The sequence below is a fragment of the Podarcis melisellensis genome (assembly GCF_964234715.1).
Source record: "Podarcis melisellensis genome assembly, chromosome: 17".
Lineage (NCBI taxonomy): Eukaryota > Metazoa > Chordata > Lepidosauria > Squamata > Lacertidae > Podarcis > Podarcis melisellensis.
In genome coordinates, this window is record NC_138534.1 from 16,419,281 (window position 1) to 16,446,954 (window position 27,674).

Consider the following 27,674-nt stretch of genomic DNA (forward strand, 5'->3'; position numbering starts at 1 on the left):
GGGAGTTGGGGTGATTAATACCATAACAAATGGTATATATTACAAATTTTCTTTTGTTCTTTACTCACAATGACGCATACAGCCAGGATTTAACCTTTAAGGGTTAAAGAGTTTAATCAATGTCAATGTCTGATCTTCTGAAGGCGATAAAGAACGGTCTGTCTAGCGATACCCAACAGAACATCACTTTGTCAAGCCACAAAGCGCCCAAAAGCTTGTCAAGTAAGTTACCAGAAACCTCTTTGTGGTTAGAACTCAGCTCCTTCCTGCTTGACCTATTATTTGATATTTGACCACTTGGTTGCAAGACACTTGCTCTTTCCAGCTGAAATGTCACTGGGGCATCTTGTCAGCTCCCCGACATCTCGGCCTGACATACAATTTTACTTTTGTGTGCTACAAGGCAGAAAATGCAGGGCAATGGCCTTGCTTTAAATTCTGTCAGCATCAAAGATGGGCGTCACTCTTGGGTCCTACTACCAACAACAACAACAACAAAAGGAGTCTATTTTGAAGGTCAAAACGGCCATTCCTTTAAAGTCTCTGCAGCTTAAAACTAAATTTATTACCTGCAATCCTGGTTTGGGAACTGCCCTTATAAAAAGTACATAAACATATCATCTAAAAAAGGAGAGAGGGAGAGAGAGGAAGAAATTCCTCCCCGTACAATTGTTTCTACTTTCTTATCAAACACGGACTTGATAAAAGGATGAGTTTGCAATGCCTGCAGGGACCGGATTCCACACTTAACTTAACTTGTTCAAATGGGCAAGTAGTATCATGTAGGTTTACAAGGAGCAACCTGACCTTCTCACATTGACCAGGAGTGACATTATTGTGCAGAAAGAGAAGCAGTCCCATCATTTCTGTTTTGCACAACCTGCTTAAAGTTTGCAACTAAATGCTTGTCTTCAGTTGAGCTGACAAGAGAGGAGAGGGGGCTCACTGAACCATAGCAGGGCTGCCATGAAATGACAGGAATCATTGGCATACATTTCAAATAGCTCTCTCAATCCTATTAAAGTATTGCAGCCCTGTTTTAAAATAGACAAGTATGAAACAACTTTGATAGATAGAGACTAAAATGGCTTATTGATTTCTTTTTTTAAAAAAGTCTGAGGAAAATTACCCAAAATGTGTCATTCTTGAACATTTAAAAATATATTACATAAAAATGAGCTACCGTGATAAATAAAACTTTTCATTTTATATATATATATATATATATATATATATATATATATTAAACGAACTCTTTTTCAGTATGCTGGGAGCGAAGGAGCATAGGAACAACCCGTGAAACCCCCCGCGATGAATAATGCAAAATTAATGCCACAGAAATGCATAGAGAAATAAGTGAAATTCGAAGGCTCAAAACGTCCAAGTAAGTGAAGGTTTTTAATTAGTTACACACATGTATTTATATATAGCTGCTTTCAAAAAAATATCAGATCTTAACATCCATTTTGCATTGCTCGTTTGGTGGTGGGTATGAAATTCAGGGTTGAGGAATATGAGGAAATCTGAGAATTAGGTCTGTTGTGTACCAAGGCAAAAGATGTATCGTAATCTGACTCTGCCTTGAGTGGCAAAAAGTCTGGGATGCAATTCTGGTCCAGCTGGGTTAAGGATCTTGAAGATCTAGGGATGCTTAAAGTGTTTTGCGGCTCCTATAAGGCAAAAAGAAAAGGGGGAAAAATCATAAATAAAATACATACACATTATCCATAGGCCAATTAAGAAACAGCATGTTCAAATTCTACGGCATATTAGTACAACCCAATGCATGGTTTAAAGCAGTTTTAAGCCCCATTAATTTCAACAAGCACACTATCTATGGATTGCATTAGTTAACAATAATTTTTGAAAACATTATTTGTTTCGCCTAATATTTCGACTACCCTTATTTTCACATTTGAATGCTCTAGTAAAGGTTTTGATTCTCTCATTCCTGTATCTCTGCCGCACTGCTATCATTAAGACTGAAAATTGCTAAATTGCCACAATCAGCTACAAATCGGAACAAGTGGTTTTTCGCACTGTATGGTAAAGTCTAGAATAGTTTTTTTACTTCATTTCTTTTTTTAAAAAAAATAATATATTGTTTGATAATGCTGAATTGTGCTTGCCCCTGAGCTTCCCAGTTTAAATTTTTGTCTCATTCTCTGTCTGGAATAAATTAAACATGGTCAGCAACTACATTCCACCCAAATAGGATACAGTCCTGAAGGAATATTAGCTTGCTCATGTTCATTAACATCTACAAAATTTTAGCTACATTTTTCATTTATCAGAGCAAACGAAGCAGATAAAGTATTTGCGTACCATAATCCTACACATTTCTTACTCAGAACTAAGTCCCATCGACTTAATCCTAGGTAAGAGAGCAAAGAGGGGCAGCTTGAATCAGTCTGAAGAATGCATAGGAAGAATGAGTACCTTTAGAACAAGTATCATATACAACCAGCACCCAAACTAGCAAACACAACTGTATCTAAAATTCGATCTGCACTCCCTCAATACGAGAATGGCAAATAAGATTTTGTGAATATATAGAATCAGCAAGACTTACAGCAGTGGTAAGAAACCAATCAGACCAAAAACTGATAGAGGAGTGGACTTGCGTGAAGGAATACATCAAAAAACATTGTTCTGGTATTAATATATCACTATGCGATGAATGAAACTCATAGAGTAAAAAATTAAGAAGAAATGGGCATAAGATGAGATAGTCAAAAATAATATTGATAACATAGCAAAAAGAAGGAAAAAAAACAAAGAAGCCACATATAGGTAGAGGGAAGTCAAAATTTATGCCTGTATGTTTAGTTTGCATGTTTGTTTTCTTTTTTTTGTAATCTAAGTTGAGAGGTGTATGTATCTATGTATAATAAGTTTGTTTAGTGTTCTGGTTTGTGTTTGTAAGTATTGCATTTATCAATAAAAGTTTTTTAAAAATTGATCTGCATTAGGGACATGTGCTACTTTAACCAACGGCATCAAAATGCCATGGAATGCTTTCGGTGAATTGTATGAGCACCAAAATACAGGCTGCAGTAATGAAGTGGAAGGGAATATTTGGAATTTTGCTACTGTGCGCATTGGGTTTTTGAGCGCTTCCCCCTCCCATTCCCATTACTGCTACTGGGGAGAAGAAGGAGGGAAAATCAATGGGCTGCATCTAACACCTAGTTCAGCAATTTCCTTTGATGTTGGTTCTTTGATTTCCTGATACAACACAAGCTATCTTGTAGCAGGCTGAAAAGGCGGACCTTTAAGAACCACCAGTATGGTTGCAAGTTCAAATGGTTACCCCAAAGAGATATTTAAAAAGCAGTTGTACGCTCAATTCTACAAAGGATTTTGGATTGTGAAGTTTGAGTTAGACAGAAATTAAACTTGCAATCTTTGCTGCGAGTATATTTTGGTCCTACTGCACACAGCATATTGTAGCCAAGTTAAAATCGATATGTTTATTGCAATGGCAACAGTGACTTCACATATTTGAACATCTGCTATTCTAATTAGCAAGTTTTAATTATCTAAATGTTTGTACAGGATGCCGCAGCAAGAATGCAAAATTTGGATTTCCTGGTTTACTCCAAAGAGAGAAATTCTGATGCTATGTGAAAATGTGCTTTGTTTTAAAATTCCGCTCCAAAAATCAAGGACAATTTGTCATTTTAAATAGGTGCAGTCAATAGGTAAAGGACAGGTTGTTTTGCATATTTGTCAGTGTCATTTTCTGCATGAACTCGCTTATCATTCAGCTTAAAAATCATAATCATTTCTCACATTTTATTTCCCTCAAAACTCAGCCGATTCTTTTTTTGAAAATAAAACAACCTCAAAATCCCAAGCAAGGGGGTAGAAATCAGGTTCCCTCAGAGAGTTGCACAAAAAAAGTATGAAACTTAATGATTGGCAGCTAGTCAATAGACTGTTACAGGAAAAGGCTTCAATGTTTGGCGGTGGTGGAAGGAGGGGAGTCTGGTCTGCTTCAGTTCTCAGGCCCAGGCTGCACCTCCTAGGAAACTGAGGTAGAATAACATCCAACAAATGGAATGGAAATCTGATTGCTCCTGTAGCCTTGACAGATGGAGGAAAAGCTTTCGCCGCTATTCATATGAACTGTTTTGATCCAGAACTGCTGTATGCATTTAAAACAAATGAAGAAAACACACACATAGCCCTGAAAGTATAACTTACATTGGAATAACTCAAAATAATACAGGTTTTTGGTGTGTTTTTTACTCTAACCATGTGTCTATATGCATCAGATTGTATTTTTTCTCTCAATATCATTGCGCTCTATCCCTTAGTTGGCAACATTATAGAATTGGAACTTGGAGTCTCTGTGCAGGAGCACCAACAGATCATTTGAACCGGAAACTATGTGCATATTCGCTGAGACGGCTGCATTTACTGATGGGTTCTGTCCAAGATGGTGGCTCCATGTTGCAGCAGCTTAGAGGCTAGAGAAGCTATGCAAGTTTGCCCGAGCTTGGCTAAAAAAAGAACTTCTGGGGGTCTTAAAAGGTTGCCTCAAAAGAATGCCCCCCTCCACACCCTACTACAGCTCAGATCAATATTTGGGCAGGAGAAGGATTCTTGGTTTCTCTCTTCTCATTTCTGCCAGCCCCCAAGGCACCCTCCTTTTTACTTATCTGTATACGGCAGTACAGTGGTACCTTGGTTCTCGAATGGCTTGGCTCCCGAACAGAACGGCTCTCGAACGCGGCAAACCCGGAAGCGAATGTTCTGGTTTGCGAATTTTTTTGGAAGCTTAACGTCTGACGCAGCTTCCGATTGAGTGCAGGAAGCTCCTGCAGGCAATTGGAAACTGCGCTTTGGTTTTCGAACGGCTCCAGGAGTCAAACGGACTCTTGGAACGGATAAAGTTTGACAACCAAGGTACCATTGTATCAGAGAACAGGAAGGAGGAATTGTTCTTTCACCCTACACTGCCCTAGTGTAGCTCCTAAGGCTTGGAGTCTACCTAACAGTTACCACTAAGCAGCAAGAAGAAGAGACCTGCTTCAGGCAGAATCAGGAAGGGGAGACAAATCAAGGCAGGAATTGGTGTCTAAATAGTACAGCAAAACTTTATAAAATGATGCATCTATTGGGATGGGATGGCTGCATTTGGACTCTGATTTGGACTACAAAATGTCCTGAGCTAGCACTGATTTCATATACTATTTGGAATTTCCAACACAGTTATATAAATACAGTGGTACCTCACTTTTCTAACGTAATCCGTTCCGGAAGTCCGTTTGAGTTCCGAGGCACTTGCTTCTGGGTTTTCAGAGTTCCAAAATGTTCGACTACGGAGGCGTTCAAAAACCGAGGTGCCGCTGTATTTTCTGTGACCACATGTACAGTATACAGTGGTACCTCTGGTTACATACTTAATTCGTTCCGGAGGTCCGTTCTTAACCTGAAACTGTTCTTAACCTGAAGCACCACTTTAGCTAGTGGGGCCTCCCGCTGCCAGAGCACGATTTCTGTTCTCATCCTGAAGCAAAGTTCTTAACCCGAGGTATTATTTCTGGGTTAGCGGAGTCTGTAGCCTGAAGCGTATGTAACCCGAGGTACCACTGTATTTTGATATCTACAGTACATTTCTAAACGTTCTTGAATGATGTATCTTGAAATCATCTAACTTCTGCAAGAACCATTTATGTCAGTTTAATGAATTTGCTGCACAATCCAGATTCTTACGGAGGCATCAAGCTACTGTGATAGAGCAAACACATGCACATACACACTCACACCAACCACACCCAGTTTTTTAGGATTCAGCAACTATCTTGTAGGTAGAGAACCAACATCCCCCAAGGTCAGGTTTGTACTGTGAACGGTAAAACGGGGTGTCGGCAATTTCTTTACAGACTGCTCTCCTACTACCTTGTTTTCCCATCCAGATTTAGGATGAGCTCTGATGGCCTTAAAAAGGTAAAGGTAAAGGACCCCTGACAGTTAAGTCCAGTCGCGTACGACTCTGGGGTTGCGGCGCTCATCTCGCTTTACTGGCCAAGGGAGCCGGCGTACAGCTTCTGGTTCATGTGGCCAGCATGACTAAGCCACTTCTGGCGAACCAGAGCAGCGCACGGAAACGCCGTTTACCTTCCCACCGGAGTGGTAGCTATTTATCTACTTGCACTTTAACATGCTTTTGAACTGCTAGGTTGGCAGGAGCTGGGACAGAGCAACGGGAACTCACCCCGTTGCAGGGATTCAAACTGCTGACCTTCTGATTGGCAAGCGTTTCCGTGCGCTCTGGTTTCCATCACTGTGTCCCATTGCACCAGAAGCGGTTTAGTCCTGCTGGCCACATGACCCAGAAGGCTGTCTGTGGACAAACACCGGCTCCCTTGGCCTGAAAGCGAGATGAGCACTGCAACCCCATAGTCGCCTTTGACTGGACTTAACCATCCAGGGGTCCTTTACCTTTACCTTGCATCCCTCAACTGTTGGGCAGGTAGACCTGATGGAGATCACTCTACATTGAGGACTATATATACTGCAATCCAGAACAGCACAGCTGCTTCTCAGGCTCTTATGGGAGATGGACCCTGGGGCTCTTTCTTCTTGCAGACAAGCAGAAAGACAACTCCGTGGCTCTCCCTTGCAGAACGATGACTATATGCTCTTGAGCGTCCCCCAAGTTTTTATGTAACGTGCTGCCATTATCATTTCATAGCACAGCGCTCGACTCTTTATGCAGCTCTAAACATGGAGACGGAAAGACTGCCGACTCTGTTTTCCTCTTTCCTTTTTACACTTTCTATTTGAATCTTGTGGGCCAAGCCTTGTGCTTGTGTTACTGGCCATATTTCTGGGTGCCCATTTTATGGGTGAATGGAAGCTTGGCCCTAAATCCAAGCGAGCGGCCTTCTAATGTCCGTACCTCCCCACAGCTAGTTTTACAGGTGGCTGTTTTTCCAAGTGTTACCTCCACTTCAATCGTTGGAAGCTGGGAGGGGATCAATTAAAAGGAAATAACAAGGGACGAGATTGTATTGACTAGCAAAAGCTGGCTTGCTCAGCCTTTGCAACAGGCTGGAAGGGCCTGTACAGAAAAAAGTTCTCCTGCGACGGACAAAAGCAGCGATTAGCCAAACCGTTTTAATTGCCCAATTCGGGAATCCCTTCGCAAGAGATGTGCATCTATCTGCTGAATTTCCAGCAGTCTAATTTTTTTGTCAGAGACCTGGAGCCTGATGCAGATCTGTGCTCTGGCAGAAAGAGGAAAGGGGAAGCGGGGGGAGAAAAGGGGGGGGAGACTATATTTACATTCACTTTGCCAAACATTAGCATCTTTTTGTCCAATCATTTGAATTCAGAAGGGTTAGGAGAAAACAGCTTAGAGAACAAGGGTTGACACATACAGTGTGAAATCTTAAGGTGCTTGAATGCAATGAGGGAGAAAGTGAGCCCGAACCACATTTCAGCTCCCTAACTGCGCTGCAGCCCGCGTGAACTTTGTGACAGGTCTCTGTCTCTCAGCCACACTTGAGTAGCTTCTGCTGACATTCAGCTGTCAGCCAGCATCTCTTTACCATGCCCCTAACATGCTCTACAGCTTCACCCAATTAACTTGCTTTCACTTGACATTGCAGCAAAAAGCTTCATAATAGGTGGTCAAGGTGCACGGTGCCTGCCTGCCCTCTTATCTGCTCACGCACAGCAAGATGCTTAACTACTTTCCTTCTTCCCAGTTTGCTCCGAAGTGGTGCGACTGTGATTTAGTCATCCCATTTACTAAACCGGGAAGAGAAAGCCAGGATTCAGCAAAGCCACATTTCTCATTGTATTTTAAATCATGCTTTAAAAATGAAACAAAACGAAACAAAACCAAAGGACCGAAATTTGACCATCAACATAATTTGATTTTAAAAATATACATTTGATTTTTATATATACAGGTTTCATGAAATCCTTGCATTTCTATTAGCGACAGAAATGCAGGGAGTGTGGGGCATCCTAATTATTATTTCCAACAATAGCCTTTTATGGTACGGAAGGATATGGCTAAGGCACAATTAAAGTGTCTTTATGATTCAGCATTCTCACACCAGAAAAATCATTAGACATTTAGATGATTAACTCTATTACATACTCTGTCGAACAGCTGGCAGTATGTTAAGTAAAATAGTGAGCAACCCCCTAAAAAGGCATATCAAAAAAAGTAAATGGATTGTAAATCTTTTAAGGGCATCCGGGAAAGATTTAAGATTCAGTTACACCTATTTTAACCCCAGATCATTGGTGAGATTTATTCCCCGCTTTTTTTCTTCTTCATGATTTAGGTAAATCTCCAGTTTTTATTAGGGTTATCCAAGAGCACAAGTGTCATCTCATACTCTAAGGAAGTTGCGGTAGGCTATGAATGGAAGCCTACTGATCAATATGCTATGGAAGAAATTTAAAGAGAGACCATATATCTGTGGCAGTATGTGGACAATGATCTATTGAACTGAAGGATAAACTCATTGAGACATTAAAAACAAATGTCTTGTTTAAAAATGCATTTTAAGTGTTCCAGGATTGTCTTGCGAGAAAAGGGTCCCCTGCACAACAAATTCTCATAGCCACCATTGTTTCTGACCCAGCTAATCAAAATGGGTGACATAACCCTTGCTGGCTTTGAAAATGGATCTCTTCATATGCTATACTGGAGGTCAGCGTTGTCCATCTCAAAGAGTTTTCTGCTGAAAAGCGTTTGTGAGGGAGTAGAGAGGGGGGGTGCAATGTCCCCTGCTTTGGAGGGAAAGTCACCAGTGGGGAGAAGGGTTTGGTACCACAAACCATGATTCACAGCTCATATACTTATGAATACTTTCATTCAATGAAGCTGTTCCACCGTAAGTGGGCTGTAGGTTAGAGTCAGGTTCAAAACATCTTTCTGCCAGTGTTGTGAGATTACAAGCTGTATGTGCTACCATGCCATGCACTCTCAAGAGAGCAAAATTCCCTTTCCTTGCTCAAACTACCAATGTTTAGCACTGATTTCATATCAGAACTACGCCGTCTTGTAAAAAAACAGCCCCCTCCGGGGGGAAAGAACAATGCTAGTCACATTGTGCCCTTGATAAACCGCTGTTGTATGTAGATAACACTTCTTGATGTGACGGCAACGTGACATTTGCAAAAGAGCATCCCACTGGGATTTCAGAAACTCTTCGGAATTGCTGTTCAAACACCGGGTGCATTATCCAAATTCAACATGCTTTAGGTTCACTCATTTAAAAAAAATAAAAAATATGGGCCATGCATTTTGTTGGATTAAAACAAACAAACAAAGCAGCTAGCTTTAAAAAAATAAATAAATCTGAGAAGGTGCTACATTGCGTAAATGTATCCTTTATAAAAGCAATAAAATCAGCAAATAGCTTTATGAGGAAATCCAAAAATGTTGCTCTGTATGAAATAATTTGAAGGAACTGCCTGACGGCAAGAAATCTAATCCAAAATTCTAGTACCAGGTGGGGAAGACGCTAGAATTTCTAACTCAATGAAGTACACTTGTGTATCCTCATAAAAGTTAGCTGCTTTTAAAATACCTTTCGATCTGACTTAGATTTTACACACAGTAAGTTTTTGGTTTGGTGCAGCAATACTGACCTTTGCTTCTCCTCCTGCTCCTGGTGCAAGCAGTTTATGAGCAATACCAATCACTTGTGAGTTTTATAGAATCAGAAATTAAACAGAAAAGTGAATTTATTTTGAAAAGGCATTGCAATGAGAGAGGGAGGGAGGACCCTTAATTGTTATATGAATAACTAGGAGGGGGGAAAGGGTCATACTCTAGGCTCAATTTCAGTTGATGTCTAACAGGCATGCAAGCTTCAAATTATGCTAACTGGGCAAGAAATCAAGCTTATCAGTTATAAACAATTTGAGTGTGGCTGGGCTAGGGTTACAGTTTCTATTGTTTCTGGCCTCATTCATATATACAGTTATACTTCTGGCTGCACCTAAATAAAAACCTAATAATTCAAGGGAAAAAACTATGTATATATACCAATCAGCCGTGGATTGGTACTGACACTGGAAAATCACTTTTCCCAAAAACGGCCAAACAAGCCGAGAGTCACTAAGCAAACGAAAATCAATATTTTCCACATACCAATTGCATCCTAAGGGAATGAACGTTCTAAAAAGGAATTGTCCCCACCCACTCCCGCCTTTTATATGAATGTAAAATCTGTATACAAGAGAGAAAGAGAGAGAGAGAAAAGAATGTGCGCAAAAGGCTTTGCGGAATGATGCAAATGCAGAGAAAGACAAAGAGATATAGGCATTTATAATGTGGTTTTCTTCCAAGTACCTTGTGGTCTCTTATGTGGCTCTTAGCTTCCCTTCCTTGCACCAACCTTGTAGGTCAGACCAAGAGACGGTGACCAAGCTCATAGGCAGGTGTGGCTTTCTACCATGCCAACCTATGATTGCCTTCCAGCTGGGAAGCTGCTTCTGGATCAGGTGAAGCTAGCTGGGGAGTCATTGTCAATAGGAGAACCTTAACTCAGATTCACTTGTCCCTTGAACACACAGATGGGTTTAAAGGTCCAGCTTTGGAAATGCAGAGACCAGCTACATGTTATGTGCAAGACTGTCTCAAGGCAAATGTTTAAAATGCAGTATAGACACCAACAATTGGGAAACACTTGCCTGCGAGCGTTCCACTGTAAGCAGATGGAAATATCGGCAGGATTTTGATTTCACTTGCAGTGTAACAATTATCATGGGAAATGGGAAACACTGGCCTGCGAGTGCTCCAATTGGAGAACAGCCTTTACCAAAGGTGTCATGGGCTTTGAAGACACTCGAACTCAGGATGCAAGGGAGAAACGTGCTAAGAGGAAGGCCCTAGTGTTGTTATACCCATTTTGCTGCAGAAAAATTGAGGTTGAGTAGTGTATGACAACCGTCAAGTATAGCCCAATGTTGCTAGCCTTGTGTGCTGGTGTTTTTTCAGGAAATGCAGCAGGGGGTTGAGAACCTGTAGCCCTCTAGATGTTGCTGGATTCCACCTACCAGGGGTGCCAACTTGAATAAAACAGGGGGGGCAGGTAAGCCCCATCTCGCATAATCAATCGCATATTGCGGCACACACACACTATTTGAATGGCAGTATCCATCAACTTTGGGAGGACCTGGTCCCCTCAAATATTTTATTAGGGAGCTGAAGGGACCTTGACCCCTAGGAGTTGGCTCCTATGTCCCCTATCATCAACTGCAGCCACATGGCCAATAGCCGTGCACGATTGGGGTTGTAGATCAGCAACATCTGGTTCTACAGAATCAAAATCGGGTTCTACAGAATTTTCTTGGTATTTTAGAACACTATAGGTCAACATTTCTGGCCTTCGAGAAGCAGTATGGTTTTGAAAACTTTCTTCAAATGAGTTCTACACAAAAACAGGAAACGGGAACATTAAGAAAAAGTACAATTGCTGATTGTAGGAATGGTGATCCAAATGTACAAGCTCAATAAAACAAACATGAAGTTGTTACTGCCAGTTCAACAGTCCTGAAACTTGTCAGCAACCAAAGGACCAAAACAGTTGTCTAATAATAGAATATTAAACTTTTGTACCCTTTGAACTTCCTGTCTTCTGCATCACACCCTCACAGACATTTCCAAGTATTTTCATATTATTCCACTTGGATTTCCAGCACAAAACAATGGCTCAGTTGAGAAACATAAAGCATACACCCTAATACTAAATAGCAAAGTCGTCTTATGAATACTGTAGAAGCCAGAACCTCTTCAACTACAAAAATGCTTCAGCGATAGCATAAACTTTCCAACAGAGCCATGAAATAGTCTTCTCTAGAGGATTTCAAGAGGAGTTTGTGAAAGCTATCAGAGATAATTTACTGGTGGCCCTCCAGATGTTGTTAGACTTCAAGTCCCATAATCCCTTGCTATTGACCAAATACTTTTATAATACAAAAATAATTTTATAAGTTGTGTGTACTCGTTTCCCAATTTGATCCTTTTGCATGGTTTGTGGTATTTTAAGCACTTTGTGGTATTTTAAGCACTGTGACTTGCCATTATTTTTATTGATTTGTAATTCCTTACTGTAATTGGTAAGTGTAAACTGTTTAACTATTATTTGCTGATATTTAATCCTACTGTTTACTAGTACAGTCTAATGGATTGTTGAATATTGCTTTATTTGATACAACTTGTTTATTTTAAAGTTGTTGTGGCTTTTATTATTGGATCAGATTGTTATTGTGTGTGTGATCTATTTTGCTGTCTTCAGTTGTAAACTGCCTTGTGTGTAGTAATATAGGAAGGTAGTTTACAAATTAAAAGTGGAATGAAATGCCCAGGGGCTTTTAGGAGTTGGAATCCGACAACACTTGGAAGGCCACCAGCTCCCCATCTCTGTTGCAGGCTATGCTGTTTTAGGGCTTGAAGGGTAAACTAAATAGCTGCTCTTCAAATAGCAAGCATGACAATGGGGTTGTACCTTGTCCCAAGGTAGGTTGCAAGAGGGACGACACCACCGCTATTTTCTTTGTTTCTTTGAAGTTTGTATAAGACAAAGGATAGGGTGAGGAAAAACCAAAGGGGAACGGCTTGATAGATTATAAAACGTGGGTCCCATGTGGTCACTTGGGATTAAAAGCCCTCAGTCTGAAATGAGTGAGTAATCTATTGAGAGTCATAAGTTCCATGGTTATCACCAGCATCTGTGATGAATTGCAGATTTTATCAGGAGCTGGAGTAGGTGAAGTGTGCATGACTTCTTGTTGGTTTGTGCAAAAAGTGCTCGCGTGAGCAGCATAACACCAGAGGTACTCAGGAAAGATCAGCAACACCTGTTTTTTAGCAGAAATGAGCCAGAGACTGGACCATCTGAACTCAGTTGTAGGCACTTTTTACAGCAAAGGGTGGGTCCCCACTACCATCAGATCAAACGTGAGTTTGCTAATATGTTCGAAGGGCATTTGCATGCCCAGAACTTGCACACACACAGAGACAGAGACAGAGACACACACACACACACACACACACACACACACACACACACGGCCTCAGATGAGTGCTGGACTTACGTACATTCATACTCTGCAAAAACTCTTCTGACATTAATGAAAAGGTGAAACTGAGCCATAGTGGAAGTTCAAGGATCTGTCTTTTGCTGCAACACATAAAGTGGCCCTCACACATTTCTGCAGTGACCCAGAAACAGAAGTCTGGCGAAATGGGGAGTGCTTGGCTATGTTCTGTATGTTCTGACTTTATTGAGACATAGAAAAAGGAGGAAAGAGTCAAGGTAGCATTAGCATGGATAGGTCATTTGGATTACCTCAATTCAGGTGTCACCTGAGTACATGAACCAGAGTCTTTTGGCAGCCTAACTAGGCTTTCACTTCTTACAAAAAATGTCTCCGTTGATTCATAACCCCAGAACAAATTTTACTTTCTTTTGTGTTTAACCCACGGTTTAGCGCTGGATAATGGATGCTTCTAGCCCTGTATCTTGAAATAGCTTCTTCAAAAGGAAGGAGGAAATGCCGAAGTAAAAGTCCTTGACACCAGAAAGAAGTAAATTTATCTACCTTTGTACAGAATAAGTCTTTTCTTCTGCAAAGCCAGCTCAATTATGTTCTCGGCTCTATTCTTTCTTAAAAACTTTCTACTCGGGGTTAAACATCCTGATCCAGTTTTCAACACAACAGCTTTCCCGCTTCTTACAAGCTTTTCATTCCCACTGCAACCTAGACAGTATTGTCGGATCTTTGTATCATGGCATGTCAGACACTGTCACTTGGCAGACAAATGGGACGGAGGCAGATTGGAAAAAGGCAGGTACAATGGACAGAGCAAAGAGCACAGAAAACTAAGACACCTGCTTACTTGACTGTGAATTGTGCCACTACTGTAAGGAAACGTGGTGACATTATTCTGTTCTATTCTATCGTGGTAAAATCCAAAGAAAAATTATGTCCAGAAAGAAAACCTCAAATCACTTTTGTTTTTGTTTTTTACATGCAAGATATTATTTGACTAAAGCTAAGTATCTGTGTTAATTTTCAATAAGCAAGTTCCTCTTAGTTCCATCGGCAAAAAACAACATGACCCACAAAATTCTAGGGACTTTGCCGTGGCATACAATAGCAGTTGATGACCAGAGTGTACCCAATGCTAGCTGCTGAGATAGGAAATAGTATGCTGACACTGTGCAGGAAGAGGATCACTGTACAAACCGATTTTCAAAACATAATAATAATAAATGTATTTAGATGCTGCCCAACTGACCGGGTTACCCCCTCACACATGCAATCAAAACTCACTGCAGGCAAGCAACCATGCCCTGGGCCCCCCAACCTCTCTCACTGCCAATGAAAACTAATAAATGAATAGAAAGAAAAGCTACCCAAGTTTGTTGTTGTCATTTAGTCGTTTAGTCGTGTCCGGCATTTTGTGACCCCATGGACCAAAGCACACCAGGCACTCCTGTCTTCCACTGCCTCCTGCAGTTTGAGCAAACTCATGCTGGTAGCTTCGAGAACACTGTCCAACCATCTCATCCTCTGTCATCCCCTTCTCCTTGTGCCCTCAATCCTTCCCAACATCCCTCTTTCTGTTCTGGCTTCTGGGATTCAGAAATTTTTTTTTCTTGTTTCCCTCCTCCAAAAACTAGGTGCGTCTTGTGGTCTGGTGCGTCTTATAGAGCGAAAGCCCATGACCACCTGCAGAGGCTTTGTGACCCGCAGGTTGGGGGGAAACACTGCTACAATCTTCAGTGATTCCATTTCACACCCATCTTCCAGTTCTGAGTGTTTACACCTTACGTTAAAAACTTGGGATGGACTGGGGCTTACTGCTGGTGTACGGACAACCCTTCGTACTAAACAGTCTACCAACCTGAACTAAGAGAAGTGGTCTCAGATTTGGCTCAGCAAGAAAACAGCGATATCTACTTCCATTAGCACAAAAATCTACCCTTTGGCAACCTTCTTTTTAAGAACATTCACCAGGAAGTCATTTCGCTTCGTGGTGGGATTTGTGGTTGAGTGCTAGGGCCAGAATAGGGATTCTGTTGGGTGTATTACAGAGCTCAGTGGCAGGGCACACGCAGAAATCACAGGTTTGGCCTTTGACATCTTCAATTAGACAGACCGTGTAGCAGGTGATGTGAAAGAAAGCTCTGTGTGCCAGAAGAGAAAATACTGAGCTACATGGACAAATAAAGTCTACCCTGGTATAGGGTAGCTTTCTGTGTTTCTAGGATGAGGACCCTGGGCTTTCTGTTACAGGGGAAGCTCAATAAATATGCTGAAATTGTCTTGTCCAGGGCTGTTCAGTTCTTCATGGATGCCTACTATGGAGCCTAGCATATGGGGTGGGTTGCACTCATAGAATCTCATAGAATCGTAGAGTTGGAAGGGACCCAATGGATCATCTAGTCCAACCCCTTTGCAATGCAGGAATCTCAGCTAAAGCATTCATGACAGATGGCCATCCAACTTCTTCTTAAAAACCTCCAAGGAAGGAGAGTGCACAACCTCCCAAGGGAGACTGTTCCACTGTCAAACAGCTCTTACTGTCAGAAACTTCTTCCTGATGTTGAGTCGGAATCTCCTTCCTTGTAATTTGAAGCCATTGGTTTGAGTCCTACTCTTCAGAGCAGGAGAAAACAAGCTTGTTCCCTCTTCCATCTGATGGCCCTTGAGATATCTGAAGGTAGCTATCACATTTCCTTTCCTTTCCAGGCTAAACATATCTAGCTTCTTCAAGCGTTCCTCATAAGGGCTGGTTTCCAGACCCTTGATAATCTTGATCAGGGAACCTCAATAAATATGCTGGAGCTGTTTTGCCCAGGGCTGTTCAGGACTTTGTGGGTGCTTTGACAACCATGGGGGGCCTAGCATATGGAATGGGTTGCATTCTTGACTAGGCAGGAAAATATGGGAGACTTTCCGTTGATTCCCTAGTAATGGTCAGGCCAGGCTATCTCAAGGTTCACCTGTATCTTCATATACATACCCAGACCCTGAGATCTTCATCAAAGTCCCTTCTTCATTTGCACTTGACCAGGTGAGGTGCTGTTACAGAAGGATGACCATTTTGAGGATGGTGCCCCGACTCTGGAATGTTGTCCCCAGAAAGGCTCACCTGGCACCTCATTTTATGCTTTTTCAGCAGGGAAGGACATAATATCCCACTATGCAGAGTTCAGTTAGTCCCATGGTTTACCTGGATACTGATGGCTGTAAAAGCAGGAATGCTGGATTGCAAGTGGCAGAAAACAGTGCAATGCTCATCCTCTATCACTGATTTTATGGAGTGTGGTCCGGTGAAGTTCTTGTAGTGCCTTGGGACTTTTTCCAACATGGCAGGCAAGGCAATGTTTAAAAAAAACCCTTGGAGGCATGTTGTGACATGTTTACTAAGCACCTTGAGAGTAAAATAACTCGCATCTGCAGCAACTTGGATATAACTGTTTTGACAGCTCAGCCTAAGGACATGTTTAGAGCACTGCCTCTTCCTATTTTATTAGATGACTTTCAGTTATTATGGCTTCAGGACATGGACAAGGAGAAATCTGGCCTCCCAGCTGTTTGTTCAATCCTTGGCTTCTTGGCTCGTAACACCTAGCAGGATGGGACTGGATAGCTGGGTCCAGGAGACAGTGAATGTCTCCTAGTGAGAAAAAATGGTCCCAGCTGCCTTTGAAGGACATGGTGACATGGCCTCCTTAGACTCAGAAGATTGCAATAGCTATCAGTTAGCCACTGATACTCCCCTCTGGGGTCACTGTGCTTCAATGCTTTCATTCCTACCTGGAAGGCCAGTACCAGATGGTGGAGGTGATGGGAGACAGTGGTATTTATGTTATGGGATGGAGATATTATTAGTATGCTGATGGTACAACTCTATTTTCTCTTGTCACCTAATTTGGGTGAGACAGCATAAATGTTATTTTTTTGATACCTAAAGGGCTGAGTGAAAGCCAACATACCAGGGATGGGGAACCGAGGTAAATAACTATTCTGCAAACCACTGTTGTAAATCTATATCATCATCCTCTTCTCTGGAAGGCTCTGGAAAAACTTCGCTTTTCGCAGTGAGGGAACCACAGAAGACCCTCAGAGGTGGGCCTCAGTGTCTGGGCTGAATGATTGGGATGGAGCTGTGTTGGTCTGCTGTGTTGTTGTCTAGTCGTTTAGTCATGTCCGTCTTTGTGACCCCATGGATCAGAGCACGCCAGGCACTCCTGTCTTCCACTGCCTCCCGCAGTTTGGTCAAATTCATGCTGGTAGCTTCAAGAACACTGTCCAACCATCTCGTCCTCTGCCCTCCCCTTCTCCTTGTGCCCCCATTCTTTCCCAACATCAGGGTCTTTTCCAGGGAGTCTTCTCTTCTCCTGAGGTGGCCAAAGTATTGGAGCCTCAGTTTCAGGATCTGTCCTTCCAGTGAGCACTCAGGGCTGATTTCTTTCAGAATGGATAGGTTTGATCTTCTTGCATGGGACTCTCAAGAGTCTCCTCCAGCACCATAATTCAAAAGCATCAATTCTTCGGCGATCAGCCTTTGGTGATCAGACTTCTTTACACAAAAGCTCACACCAATAACAAACTTAGTTGGTCTCTAAGGTACTACTGGAAGGAATTTTGTTTGTTTGTTTTGATGGGGATGGAGACACTCCTTCAGGTATATAGGGCTGAGGTCGTTTAGGGCTTTAAAGGTCAGCACCTACACTTTGAATTATGCCCGGAAACCAACTGATGATTTAAAAGGAATACCAAACAAACAGTGACTGCAGAGACTTTTTCATTCAGTTGGAAAAAAATTCTGGAAAGTACAGGTAATGAGCACTTGTCCAATTTCAACAGGAGTATACATATCTCCACCTTGAACTGCGGAGGGCCTTCCTTATAGGTGAGTACCAAAATCCTGAACCTGGCCCACCAGGAGTTTGACAACCAATTCAAATCCCATAAACAAGGTGTTATACGCTGAACATGGTTTTTCCTCCCCCCATCAAATACAATGCAACATGTTTTAAGACTGCTCAGAAATTGTGATGAGTCCAAATAACGTTATTAGGTTGCTCACAGGTAGATGAGAACATAGCTTGCTGGTACTTAAAACAACTTTAATTCTAGTCTTCTGTAAAGAATCTGTGGAAATGTATGTACCAAATGTACTCAGCTTCCCTCTCCATATTCGTTAAAATCCAAAATCAGTTAAGGCATCCTTTGTATTTTAGCATCCTTCATCTCACTGAGGTAATTTCAACAGATCTAGCTTGCTAAATATATCAGCTCCCTGTATCATCTCAGTAACAGAACTGGGTTCTTCTTCAAATATTACCACAAAATAAGTTTTACCACCTCAAATGTTCTCTCGCAAAAGTGAAGCTACATTGGGACATTTAAAATAAGGAAGCAGTATGTTACTCTAAACTTTACTTATCTGCAGGTGTAAATACATAAGTCTAATAATAAGAGTTCCCACTGAGAAAAGTGTTACTTATATTAAAATATTAAAACTATTTAATGAGCTTTCTCCCACTGCCCTCCAAAAAAGTAAGTTTAAGTGTGTGCCTTAACCCGCTTGAGGCAAAGGAAGTTTCAAACATATTGGATTTGAAACTAGCCATTATTTCCCATGTTGCAAAAATGGCAATTTTATTTCCCGACAGCAAATGAAACTGTCAGGAAAATTTAGATGCAATAAAACTGTGTGGTTAAACCAACATGCTGGATTTGGACTAAAACTGAATTAAAGGAATTAAAATTAAGCATTATGTCAGTCAAAGTTTATAAAAACTTTATTAAAATAGGGATATTTGGTGGGAAAACCTGGGAGTTTGGGCCTCGGCAAAGCCCAACAGGACCTGTCCATTTCATCTCTATCAATTGTGTCACATTTGGAATTTGCACAATGAAAAATATTTTGCATTAGTGTCTTGCTCCTGGCAACCTTTCCACCTTTATAAAAAGTTGTCAAGGCAGTGTGTGACTTTCGCGGTGCAGAGTTTGAGAATGGTGGCTTCAGTCCAAGGCTAGCTAATAACGGCTGACATGCACTGGAACCTAGAGGCCTAAATCAACATTGTTTTCACAGCTGTAATTAAGCCACCTAATCAGAAGCACATTTTGACGGGACAGTTTCTGGAAGCCAGACATTATAATTTCTTATGCCTGGAGCGCAGTGGCTCATGAGAGGTCCTCATTTAATTTCAGTTTGTGTGTGAGTGTGTGTGTGTTTTAAAAGAGGCAGTAAAAAGAAAATACTATTTGGAGGGTGGTGGTGGGGGAGGCAGCGGGAAAGCAGGGCGCATCTGTTGAAATGAAGCAGGCCTATGTGTTCATGTCTTGACCAACTTGCAACCCACCCTCCTCCGGCCGTGCGCCGAGTCCCCGTCTCTCGGGTGGCAGCTGTGCGCAGTGAGAATAGGGACCTCTGCCAAGATCAACAGATGAGCTGGTCTGAACCGGCTCTCTGTGTGTTCCGATTGTAAATTGTGCTGGTGATGATTAGAGAACTCCAACACAGGATGTTGACGCTTAAAACTGTCCAGAGAAAATAAGTTTTGGGTTGCTTTCCTTCGAATTCGGTAAAAAAACAACAACGGGAGAGGGGAGTGGGAGGGGAGGGGAAAGAAAAAAGTAAACCCTTTTTGTGACTTGGTGCGCAGAGTCGAGTCTCTGGCTGTCAGATGATTCCTCTAACATGAATTCACACGAATCAAATAGCCGTGTTGTTTTTATAAAAAAGATATAAAAGGCCCTCGCAACGTTCCCACAGCAAGACCCGTCATCTCGAAGTGTTTATAGAAGAGGACCGCTGCTGAGTGCACTTCTTTAAGAAGCAAACCCAAAGTGTTTTGCATGTGACACCACCTGCTAAAAGGGATAGGTACCTGCAACTCCTTCAGTATCTGGTTAGCACTTGTTATGACTTACCTATGCCCTGGTCACACTGAACTGTCATCTGGCCCATGCTCTGTGGAACTGCTGCAATGGGGAACTTTAAACATAAACTTTCAACCTCAGAGGCCACAGTAAGACTATCACTACGAAAGCCCGAGTCACTGGGGTCTGATTACGTTTAGTTCTGCATTTTAATTGCATATGGATTCTATTAACTCGCCCCTTTGCCTTATAGGCAACGTTTTAATCAAATTACTACAATTTTCAAATATGCTACGATAGCTTGACAAGGTAAAAGTTCACATGCCTAGCATACGTGGAATAGCACAAAACAACAACTTCATATCGAAGAGGAAATAATTTTTACAGACACACACACAAAGCAGGAAAATTTGTCTAATTATTCTGTTGCTGCTTGTCTTCATGAGGGCAGTAAAGGTAAAGGGACCCCTGACCGTTAGGTCCAGTCACGGACAACTCTGGGGTTGTGAAGCTCATCTCGCTTTATCGGCCGAGGAAGCCGGCGTACAGCTTCTGGGTCATGTGGCCAGCAGGACTAAGCCGCTTCTGGTGAACCAGAGCAGCGCACGGAAACGCCGTTTACCTTCCCACCAGAGCGGTACCTATTTATCTACTTGCACTTTGACGTGCTTTCAAACTGCTAGGTTGGCAGGAGCAGGGACAGAGCAACGGGAGGTCACCCCGTCGCGGGGATTCGAACCGCTGACCTTCTGATTGGCAACTCCTAGGCTCTGTGGTTTAACCCACAGCGCCACCCGTGTCCCCATGAGGGCAGTAGGGATGGGGAATTTTGATATTGTAGACCAAACACCCACTGCCACTCTATCTAACCCTCCAGATTCTGCCCCAAGCTCCACTCCTCATTGGCCATGTGCCACACGGTCCCTGAGGGCTTCTGCCCAGTTGAAAGAAGTCCTTGAACTGCAATACTGCAATACCTTTTGCTTGCTTGCCTGGCTGGCTAGAAAGATGAGCGGGTGGAATTCAGCGACACGATAATACACTGGTACCTCTGGTTGCAAATGGGATACATTCCGCAGGCCCATTCACAACATGAAAAGCCCACAACCTGAAGCGCTGTATCTGCGCAGGTGCGCGGCGCGATTTAGCACTTCTGCTCATGCGGCGAAACCTGGAAGTAACCCTTTCCAGTACTTCCGGGTCGCCACGGGACGCAACCTGAACAAACGTTATCATGAAGCAAACGTAACATGAGGTATGACTGTAATACAGTTCCACCAGCGCAAGCATTTCTGCTTGACAGATGGAATCATGGAATTGTAGAGTTGGAAGGGACCTGAGCATCATCTAGTCCAACGCCCTGCAATGCAGGAATCTCAACTAAAACATCCATGACAGATGGCCATCCAACCTCTGCTTAAAAACCTCCAAGGAAGGAGACCGCTTCAATGTCAAACTGCTCTTACTGTCAGAAAGTTCTTCCTGATGTTGAGTCGGAATCTCCTTTCTTGTACAGTTGTACCTTGGTTGTTGAACGCCTTAGTTCTCAAACAAATCAGCTCCTGAATGATCAAAACCCAGAAGTGAGTGTTCCGGTTTTTGAACATTTTTTTTGAAGCCGAAAATCCGATGCAGCTTCTGATTGGCTACAGGAACTTCCTGCAGCTAATCAGAAGCCACGCTTTGGTTTCTGAACGTTTTGGAAGTCGGATGGACTTCCGAAACAGATTCCGTTCGACTTCCAAGGTGCGACTGTAATTGAAGCCATTGGTCTGAGTCCTACCCTCCAGAACAGGGCTTTTAATAAGTCTTTGTAATTTTCTTCTTTTTATTTCAGCTTTGTGAAGCATCTTCCATTTAATCATATACAAAGTCACACTCCATGCAGCAGTAGCAATTGCAAGACACCTCGCTAGTGGGAAGGGAACATTTCCCAGCACTTAGCATTGCAGTTCCTGGGAAAATCAAAGAGCTGTGCAGAAGAGACGTGTCAGGAACCCGACGAGAAATGAGTAACACTTTCGTTGGCTGTGCTCAAAACTATCTGCGAAGGCCCTCAGATCTATGATTCATAACATTGTTTCCCCCCCAAAATTCTCAGACTGCCTGTCCAAAGGTCTACTGAATTGTGTGATCTCTACCTAGCACAGCTTGTGGCATTTCAGCACAACGATGTCTCACAGAAAACAAATGAAATAAATACCACACACAAAACCGCATAAAAGCATTAATGACACAGGCGGTGGTTGGATTGCGACATTAGTGGAGATATGCATCCAAAAGCAACAACTCTTGATATTTCTAGTGGTAGGATGACAGCCCAGCTCTTTCTCCAGCTGTTATCTCACTTGCAACCATCTTCTCCTGAGGTTCATAATTCTTCCCCGCCCCCTTGATCTGAAGCTGTCCTCCTGACCCCAGAACATTCCCATCCCCTCTTCATGCATGCAATCCCTGTCTCCTCAGGTTCTCTCACTCAATCCTCCCCCTAATTCTTTTTTGCCCGTTTCCCCTCTCTTTTGTGATACTATCTAGATTCCAAACGTTTGAGTAATTGCTGGGAATTCCTCCTAATGTGCAATATAATTGCATAACTCTTTGTCTGCGGCCAGGTGGACATTTTTTCGTTCTTTGTGCACAAAAACTTCAGCATTCTAAACTAAAACCTAAAACTATTGCAGAAATAACTTTGTTTCCCAGTGCCTAACGACTGCAGAAATTGCAGAAATAACCTCGTTTCCCAGTGCCAACAACAGAATTTCCCTGCCCTCAAGCAAGGAATGGGAATAGCTGTTCCCCCTGTGGGATTGTGGATGGCAATCATACTCTGGAGTGGTGGATTTGTCCACTATTTGGTTGCTGTTGTGTTTTGGGGTTGTTGCTGTTGTTTAGCTAACAGAAAGCAAAACATGCCTTCCACAGAAGGACAACCCTTGATGAATATGTGGACAATATGCACATTTATTCGAATGCCTCTAGGTATATCAATCATGATATAGCTTCAGCCATGCATAGCTCAGTTGGTTGAGCATGAGACTCCTGGTCTGCCCCGCAGAGGACCTTAAGGTCCATGAATAATCATAGTTTAGAGGTCCCGGGCCCTAAGGAAGTCAGATTATCCTCCACCAGGGCCAGGGCCTTCTCAGTGATGGCTCTGACCTGGTGGAATGCTCTGTCCCATGAGGCCAGGGCCCTGCAGGATTTAACTTCCTTCCACAGGGCCTGTAAGACAGAGCTATCCCGCCTGGCTTTCAATTTGAATTTAACCTGATCTTTCATTCCCCTTCCTTTTATTCCCCCTCCCCTTTTTATGAAGATTACCCGCTCTGGGATCCCACAGCTAATTCTCCCCTGGTCTCCTCACTGACCCAAATAGGACTAATTTAGCCAGCTAGCCCTGGTGATCATCTAATGCTTAATGGATGGATTTTCCCCCTAAACTGATTTTTGAAGTCTGAATTTATTATTCACGTTTTATATTGTATTTTATGCTGTTTTCTCTAGCATCAATTAAGTGTTTTAAATCTGTTGTTAGCCACCCTGAGCATGGTTTTCTGAACTGGGAAAGGTGGGGTATAAATAAAAAATTATTTATTATTATTTATTATTAATTTCAGGGGCATGGATTTGAGCCCCAAGTTGGGCAAAAGATTCCTGCATTGCAGGGGGCTGGTCCCTCCCAACTCTACAATTCAAAGATTTGATGATTCCATGAAATTCAAGTTTATTGTTTCTTTTCGACATGATCACAGGTACGGTTCTGAGCCATGTGGTGCAAACAAGAATTGCCCAGACTCTTTTCTAAGCCAAACTTGGGAATATTTGCATAAGCAATCACTGAATTAAATAAGACCAACAGGGAACCAGGCAGAGAGGGCCTTCTCGGTGGTGGTGCCCTCCCTATGGAACACCCTCCCATCAGATGTCAAGGAGCTAAAGAACTATGCAACTTTTAGAAGACACCTGAAGGCAGCCCTGTTTAGGGAAGTTTTTAATGTTTGATGTTTTATTGTGTTTTTATATTTTGCTGGAAACCCAGCCAGATAGGTGGGCTGTGTATGTATGTATGTATGTATGTATGTATAAATAAATGATAGGCAATAACCAAAACAGTATCAGTTGAGATGAATGTTGCAAACTAAGTGTTATATTCATCTCCTTTTAAGGATTTTGAGAGTTCTGCTTTCTGAAAAAATTTGGGAGCCCGTACAGGTTTAGACCTATTTAGTTATGTTACAAATTATCCATCATGTATGCAAATATTACCCAGTAATTAAGAATGATGGGTAATATAGCTGAGGCGTTTTCTGTTTTGATAGGTTTTGCATTCCAAAACATGCAGCTGCACTAATACAATGCTAACACTTTGTGTCTGTACATGGGACCTGGATAGTTCATAAAGCATGATTTCAGAGGCTTTTCGCTCCAGCCCAACACTTCAAAAAGAGTTTGTTAGAATGAACTTTCCTCAAAGCTCTCTCTGGCCAGAGGAAAGCAGCTCCCTGCATAGCAGGCTGCACTTGGCACGGCGCCCGCTCCCTTGTTCACAACTTAAGCACCAGTACCAATCGCAACAAATAATCAGACGGAGACAAAAAGGAAGATCTGAAAAAAGTTGCTGAGTTGAACATGTAAAAACCATGCAAGATGCCAAAGATACGTAAAGAGTTTTAGGCCAGTTAAGACTCTGATCCTAAATTTTGCATGTGTGTTAATAATAATAATAATAATAATAATAATAATAATAATAATAATAATTTTTATTTATACCCCGCCTTCCCCGGCCAAAACCGGGCTCAGAGCGGCTAACATTGAATGTATAACACATTAACATAAAATCAGGCAATCAATTAAAATACATCCTAAAATCAGATCAGGATCAGAGTAAAATCCAATCAGATGTTGTCTGATGATGGCTTCCAAAAGTGCACAGATGCAACCCCACACAACACTTTTGCCCTAAAAAGCTAAAGAAGTAATGTATGAATCCATGGCCTGATAGCTAAACCATGGCTTGTCTTAATGTCTGGACCCCAGGTCTGTCCGCAGAGTGTGGTTTGGTTCAGGGGTGAGACAAGCCACAATCTTGAACCCGCAGTTGTTCTGCAAACATGTATTTGTTATTTCCCATCTCAATTGTTTCAATGGGAGAGAAAATAACTTTTGATCCACAGCCCCCCCCAAATATTCCCTAACATCCCTGAGGGACTGATGGGCAAATAAATGATCTTGGTGGAAATGTCTTCTTCCACCCCAAGAAGGAGGCCTTGGGTGAGAGACCTTCTCCTCTACCTTCCCTGATCCACAAGGTCCAAGCGACCCTCATCTGCCCTTCCCACAAGGTAAGGATTGCTCCCTTTGTTAGCCTTAATTTATTTGTGGGCAATAATGTTTCAGAGGTTAAATTAGACTTGAAATTGGATTAATCTTGTAGTACGGGGTGGGGAAGAGAAACCCCATGTTTCATTAGCAGAGAATATGCTATGACTGAAATATAGATGTGCACGGAGAATATTCATGTTTTAATTTATCAGTTTGGTTCAGAAAAAATAACTAACAATATTACCGTATTTTTCCGTGTATAAGATACCCCTATGTATAAGGCGCCCCCTATTTTGGGGGACTAAATTGAAAGAAAATGAGGGGAGATGGCCCAAAGTTGTGGAGCTTTTTTAAGGGGGAATTGCACATGCGCCATCACCCCAGAGGGACCACAAAGAAAGTTCATCACAAAGCACTGGTCCAATGTGGATTTCCCTCTTTGGAAACCTGCCTGGACTTCAGATATCACCTTATTTGTATCTGCCCATTCTTCTAGTCTCCCAAGAAGGAGCCTGGCATATAGTTTGGAGGCTACATCTAACAAACTAATGGGTGTATAATTGGCAGGATTTTTCTTATCACCCTTTTTATATATTGGGGCAATTATACTCAGCTTCCACCCTTCAGGTATGTTAAGTATGTCAGCTGTTAAGGTATGAAAACAATTTTGCAAAAATGGGTGACCAGAAATCAGGTCTTATCTTATAGATCTCTATTGGGATCATGTCTTCTCCTGGAGCTTTATTAGTTGGTTGGCTTGCAATTAGCCTCTTAATCTGATTGGGCGTGACGTCTGGCCATTCTGGCAGTTCTAATAAATGAGTATAGTAAACTTGTGGGGGTGAGTCTGGACGGGAGCCATATATTCCTGTAAAATATGTCACCCAATCCTTTCCTTGGACAGATGCTTCTAACGAGTAGCCCAGCCCATTTGTGCCTTGGGTAACCAGATGCCAAAATTTCCGTGAGTCCTTTTCAAGTGCTGCGTCTCCCAATGCTTTCCACTGTTGTTCATAATATATTTGTTTCTTGCTTTTAAGTAATAATTTATAATTGTATCGTAATTGGGCTACCTCAGCTTGTAGAGCAAGATTGTGCTTATCCTGTTTTAACTTCAATTTTCTAAGTTCCCTAGTGTGATGGGACGATGAGCTGCTTGTGCGTAAAATGCAAGTCCCTCAGAGTTTGATCAGGTTTTCAAACCTCTGCCTGTGACGGAGCCCCTCCAGCATGGCTGCGTCAATCACTAGTAGAATCCGAAAGTGGCTGCTTTCGGAATCTTTTCCAACATAAAAGCTCTTTAACGGAAACACGTCGTCTGGCCTCTCGGCGTGACAGTTTCCGGCGAGGTGTGGGTGTCCCTATAGGAGGTCCTGAGACCTCCCCACTGTTTTCGCTGGAAGTGTCTCTGAGCCATCCCTCCGACTCACTTTCCCTTGGAGTTCTTGCTCGCCCTCTACTGGTTCCCTCTTCCGCTGCTACTCCTCTCTCAACCTCAGTGAGCCTTTGCGCCCCCGGCGCTTTAGATGGCAGTTCCCTGACATCCACCTCCCCTCCAGGGCCCCCTTCACCCCCTCCCGTCTCCTCCCCTACTGGCGGTGAGGAGGTAAAACCCCTGAAAGAACCTCCCTCATCTTCCGACGTCGCGAACACTTCCCTCCACTTGTTGCTGTTCCTACTCTCTCGGTAATCTTCGTCATCGGAGTCCACTCCCTCTTCCAACTCCGACTCCGCGAACCCTTCCATTTCCTCTTCCTCATCGGTGGTGCCGAAATACTCCCTCCTAAACCTTGCTATCGGCTGAGGTTTCCTCGGGAACCTTTGGTGGAACGTTTCTGTTAAAACCTCGTCATTGACTTCCTCTGCACTTACCCAGGTGTTTTCTGACTCCGGTTCCCCTTCCCACGCCACCAAATACTCCACCTGATTTCCCTTCCACCTGGAATCGAGGATTTCCGCTACATGGTTGCGGCGTTCCCTCTCTTCCAAGGCTGGTCCCCTGACGTACTCCCCTTCATGTCCCCCCCTGTATGGTGACAGTAACGACCTGTGGAACACTGGGTGCAATTTCATGTGGTTGGGTAATCGGAGTTTGAAAGCTACCGGGTTGACCTGCTGAATGACCTCAAAGGGTCCCAATCTTCTGGGCCTCAATTTCTTACAACCCCCTTTGAACGGCAACCCTTGGGTTGACAACCACACTTGATCCCCCACCCTTATGGTTTCACCTTCCCTTCTGTTCTTGTCTGCCTGCTTCTTATATTGTGCCTTAGCCCTTTCTAAGTTGAGCTGGAGCTGATGATGGATCGCTTCCATCTCTTCTACAAAATGTTCAGCCGCTGGGACGCTCCATCTCTCCCCTCCTTCCCCTGGAAATGCCCTGGGGTGACACCCGTAATTAGCCAAAAAGGGACTCATCCCTGTGGACACATTCTCCGCATTATTGTAGGCAA

General features: G+C 42.7%; 1 protein-coding gene across 3 annotated transcripts in view; it reads right to left on the reverse strand.

Moving 5' to 3' along the window:
- Positions 1-1,379: 1,379 nt before the first annotated feature.
- CCDC171 (coiled-coil domain containing 171) overlaps positions 1,380-27,674 on the reverse strand; it is a 217,647-nt gene continuing 191,352 nt past the window's right edge. For all 3 annotated transcript variants that reach the window (XM_081893784.1, XM_081893785.1, XM_081893783.1), the window contains one exon: positions 1,380-1,670. In XM_081893784.1, the coding sequence (XP_081749910.1) occupies positions 1,455-1,670 (216 nt within the window). In that variant the 3' untranslated portion in view covers positions 1,380-1,454. The remainder of the gene's footprint in view (positions 1,671-27,674) is intronic.